The sequence below is a fragment of the Lathyrus oleraceus genome, chromosome 4, assembly GCF_024323335.1.
Source record: "Lathyrus oleraceus cultivar Zhongwan6 chromosome 4, CAAS_Psat_ZW6_1.0, whole genome shotgun sequence".
NCBI classification, from domain to species: Eukaryota; Viridiplantae; Streptophyta; class Magnoliopsida; order Fabales; family Fabaceae; genus Lathyrus; species Lathyrus oleraceus.
Genome location: NC_066582.1, coordinates 367,212,208 through 367,217,058, shown reverse-complemented (window position 1 = coordinate 367,217,058; position 4,851 = coordinate 367,212,208). Strand labels below are relative to the sequence as shown.

General features: G+C 30.2%; 1 protein-coding gene across 1 annotated transcript; it reads right to left on the bottom strand.

The window, feature by feature from the left end:
• Window positions 1-2,145: 2,145 nt before the first annotated feature.
• Window positions 2,146-3,680, bottom strand: LOC127075481 (uncharacterized). The gene is made up of 2 exons (XM_051016948.1): window positions 3,250-3,680; window positions 2,146-2,931 (listed from the first exon to the last, which is right to left on the bottom strand). The coding sequence occupies exons 1-2, from the start codon at window positions 3,564-3,566 to the stop codon at window positions 2,445-2,447; spliced, it is 804 nt and encodes a 267-aa protein (XP_050872905.1). The 5' UTR covers window positions 3,567-3,680; the 3' UTR covers window positions 2,146-2,444.
• Window positions 3,681-4,851: the final 1,171 nt, after the last annotated feature.

Here is a 4,851-nt window from a genome sequence, read left to right as displayed (position 1 = left end):
AATAAATGTTTTTTAAATACCACTTTTATAATTATAATTTTATTTGAAAAACATTTATTATTAATACTAAAATTAATCAAGTAACATCCACGTAGATTTGGACGAAGAATCAATACGAGTAGATTTGAAAAACATTTATTACTCCCTCCGTTTCTTTTTAAGTGTCAATTTCTGGTAAAAAAATCGTTTTTTTAATTGTCACTTGCAAAGTTCAAGGTAATATTAATTGCAATTTTGTCAAAATTATCACTAGATAATTATTATAGAGAGAAAAAGTAAAATGAATGTAATAAATAATTAGGGACATTATAGGTAAAATAAAAATTATTGTTTGAAAAATAATAATAATGATTAGCTTCCTTGGTATGTGTATAAAGTAAAAAATGACACTTAAAAAGAAACGGAGGGAGTAATAATAAATATATTTAAATTTTAAAAAAAAATCGTTCATTCGATAGTTCGACCAACCATTGACCAAATCCACACTACTGCCAAATATCTTTCACAACTCGTCCCTTGACGAGTGAATACTAAAAAAAAGCCGCTTTGTATTTAAGGAATAAAAAAACAAAAAAAAGGTCAAGCGACTAAAAAAGTCATAAAACGAAGATAGTGGTATTTATAGAGGATCCCTATTTGCAAATAAATGATTACTAATTGACACTTGGTACAAGGAGGCCTGGTGTGTACGTTTTCCAACGCTGCAATAATTAGGCCTAGAACCTAGGGAAAAGGGCGCCCAAGCCTAAGAACAAAAGAGAAATGATCAAGCGACAAAAGGAGACAAGTAGCCCAGATCAATCCCCATTTCTTCAATAAAGCTCAACCAAAACAAAAAATACAAGTCGAAGGTATATGTGGTTTTCAAAATCGAAATGCAACCCAGTAAAATAAAGTTGGGGTCATGCCACATGTCCAGAAGAGAAAATGGTCCAATTAAGGATCAACTGGAACTAGAAAACTCTAAGCCCTAAGACAGTAGGCAAGGACGATATAAAAGTCGCAAGCCAAACCCCAGCTACTCCAAAGTAGGCTTGGGGGGAAATTGTTTCTACCCGATACAAGCCTGAATCTCGGCCCTAGAGTGGAAGAAGCTCAAGAAAAACATGGCACCCAATAAGGAAAATATATTACAATGGTATTCGTTAATGACGTAGGTCAATGATGTCAAAAGATAAAATATTATTTTTATATAACGGTTATCCAAAAGAATGTTCTGGAACTTAGGGAATAAGCATGGACCCTCCCTAAAAAAGCATACACAATCCAGAAAAATAATTGAAGCAAAACCGTCGGATAACAAAATAAATTATATTCTAACACCTGTCTGTTTGGATGGCGCTGATTGGAGCAAAGGTTTTAGGTTTCCTAAAATCCTAGTAGAATATATTATTAACTTCCATTAGAATTAATAGATCATAGATTCAAAACAATCATTTTTCCTGCGTGTTATCTTGGGAGGTGTTGATACAGGATAGAAGTGCTACTTTGACATTTAGATTTGGTGGTAGAAATAGTCTGCCAATAGCATTCAAGTCATAAAGATCAATCTAAATAAATTCCATGTAACCCTCAAAAGGACTTCTCTACATGTCATCTTATCAACCTTTGAATTATCAACGCAATACTAAAAGAAATTACAATGAAACCGAGGAAAAAGTATAGTAAAGTAAGGGACAAGAAACTTGAAAACAACTTCGGTCCCTTTTAGACCGTAAAATCTAACAAGAGATAAACATTCAAAAGACACAGTATAACACATAATGCAAAAATGTCGAAATCATCTAAGCTTATAGGATTAGTGTAGCGTAAACACAAACATACATAGGAGCACAAACAAATGGACACCTAAATGAGCTGTCTAGAGTGTGTCATTCGGGTGTTGCCGTACGACAGACACACCTAAAACAAATTGTGCTCGTGCTTCGTGGTATATATTTGCCAATGAAAAGAAAAACATGTCAACAAGATCTTTGTATCCGAACAACACTCGTCCAAGGAAAATGGAAAGCAATATTATAAGATGGTTTTCATATATAATTGAGACCTGTTGTATAGAAGATCAATGAAAGAAGGCAAAATAGCTGATAGGTTTAAAAAGTGCCAATCTTATAGTTCAACAATTATATAAGAGAAACAAAAGACTAGATTCAATTCTTTCGTAAGAGAATCAAATTGTTAATATTAAATATAAATTTTTTGAGTATAGCATATAAATCTACCTCATCTGTATAAACATACCAAACATATGAAGTTTCTTCATCTCTATCTGTATAGTATATAGAATGAACAACTTGAACTCTTCTTCATCCATCTCTATCTATATACACTCTTGTCTATTGAGAGAAACATTTCATGCTATTGACCAAATTCATTACATCTGACCTATTAAAAATGTATACTATACATTGTCAACGAAAACGAAACAGTTCACTTACCGGCCACTATGAACATGTAGCCAAACCATCTTGTGGTAGCAATTGTCTCTCTTGATCCAACGTGTTCTTAACTGCTTGATAAAACTCTATCCATGAGCAAGAGTTGGAATCCAAAGGACTCCATAAAAAGGTTGGATTTGGACTTGCAGGGCAAGCAGTAACCAAATCCAAAACCGAAACCGGTTTCATCATCTTTTGTGGAAAATTGAATGCCAAATTATCAACTTTGTGTTCATATATTTTCCCATTTCTATCCAATTTATACCGCGAAGTACCCTGAAATTCACCTTTAGCCTCCCATGGAACCCTAGGCACACCCCTCAAGTTCCACCGGATCAATATCACATTCTCCGAAGGCTGCCATATTCTGTATACATCCAAACCAATCTCACGAAACAAAATTCTACCATGAAACCTCAATGCCCAGAAGATCAATTTGTACTTTTCAATACCAGTAAAGGTGTTCAAAGGGTCCAGGAATGTTACATCATCCCTGAAAATTAACCAAACCAAACATTGAAAATCCAATTTTTATTTTTGCAAGAGTAAAAACTCTATTTCCCCCTCACAGAAACAACTTAATTCCAATTAAAAACCATATATTCACATCCAAAGGAAGATACTTTAAACACCCAGATGACAAAATTATCTATAAATGTCATAATTGAGGTCATTAATTAATAAACCAATTATTCTTATTTGCAAAAAAAAAATCCAATTTTTTTCACTCAGAAAACAACATAATTTCAATGAAAAAACACATATTCACATCCAAAAGATGAAACTTTACATACCCAGATGAGAAAATTACCTATAAATGTCATAGTTAAGGTCTTTAACGAAGATCAAGGGCATATCCTCACGAAGGGTCCTAACAGCAAGACCAAGATTGAGATAAAAATCATCCTTCTGATGCTGATTCTGTTTATCTTGAGTAGCTAATGGTGTATTAACCTGAGCAACCTGTGCAGTGGAAGTTTGAAGTGAAGGAGAAGAAGAAGTGAAGAATAAAGAGCATTGAGAAATGGGTTTTGAAGATGAAAGTGTTTGGTGAAAGGGTTTGTCTCGGATTCTTGATTTAGATTGTGGAAACAGGGAAAGATTGAGATTGCATAGAAGAAAAGCCATTGATTTTGAATGCTTAATGCAATGGTTTTTCAAAGATATTGGAGAGAGAAAGAGAGAATGTGTTGTAGGAAAATTTGAGGCTGTTGTTTTATCATTTTGAGTGGTATTGAATATAGCCATGAAATCATATGAATTAAAATATGTATTTGCTTCTTTGTAATTTTTCTACTTCTCACGTGGGCACATAGGTGACATGTTTTATTTATTTTAATATAATCTTTAATCTGTGAAAAATGTTATTCTTATACCTATAATACTATTATTTATATAATGGACATCTATTTTACTATTAATATTATATTATTGTTTATTAATACGTTGAACAGTAAAATATTATAATAATTTTTTAAAATATAAAAAAAACTATTATGTTTTATTAATCAAAAATACATATTTTGTATTAATTAATTTTGATGGTGATTCAAAATCATTTTTAATATTTGAAAGTTTATTAATTAATTTTATAATTTTATTAATCAATTTTTTATTTTTATTAACCAATTTTAATTTATCGTTATAAATTATTTTTAATATTTGAATATTTATTAATCAATTTCATCATTTAATTAATTAAAATTTTCATTATTTTAAATATTCACGTGCATTATTTATAGATACTATACACATGCTCACGTACTAATTATAAATATTTTTTTATTTAAAAAATATATTATTTATTATATAAATATGCTAAATAATATATATGATATAAATAATTTATGTAAAAAAAATAAGGCGTAGTAATATCATTCCTATTAATTTATAATAGATTGAGATTTTAAGATAGTCTTGTGTATTCAATCAACTCTATTATATAACTCTTATATAGCCTTTCGTTTTGAAGCAGCTTGGTTCGATAGTGGCGAATATATGAGTATCGTAGAACATGATCGGCTCTTCTCCAACAACAAGCTTTACATGTGGTTCAACAAGATTCTATCAAATTCAATCATGATATATTCGGTAACAAACATCTTTTTAAGCCATCATATTCAATATTAGAACATATTTCTTGAAATAATGATAATTATTCTTTTGAATGATTGAAGTATTAGACTGTTTATTCCTTTGATTGATGATGTGTTTTAATGTTTGGAGTTCTTAATAACGCTAGTCTCGAGAAGATCTAACATATCTATTTATAAGATAACAATCCTAATATCATCTATCATGAATATATTAAACCTACACTTTATTTTATATAAATTAGAATTAATATTCAAAGTCGATATGTTAAACCTACACTTTATTTTATATAAATTAGAATTAATATTCAAAGTCGATT

What these genes read in the sequence shown, in the direction of transcription:
- LOC127075481 (XM_051016948.1), bottom strand. Translation starts at nt 3,566, where the DNA reads ATGGCTTTTCTTCTATGCAATCTCAATCTTTCCCTGTTTCCACAATCT. An exon ending in CTTAACTATGACATTTATAG is followed by an intron (nt 2,932 to 3,249) that starts GTAATTTTCTCA and finishes GTTAATTTTCAG; the next exon opens with GGATGATGTAACATTCCTGG.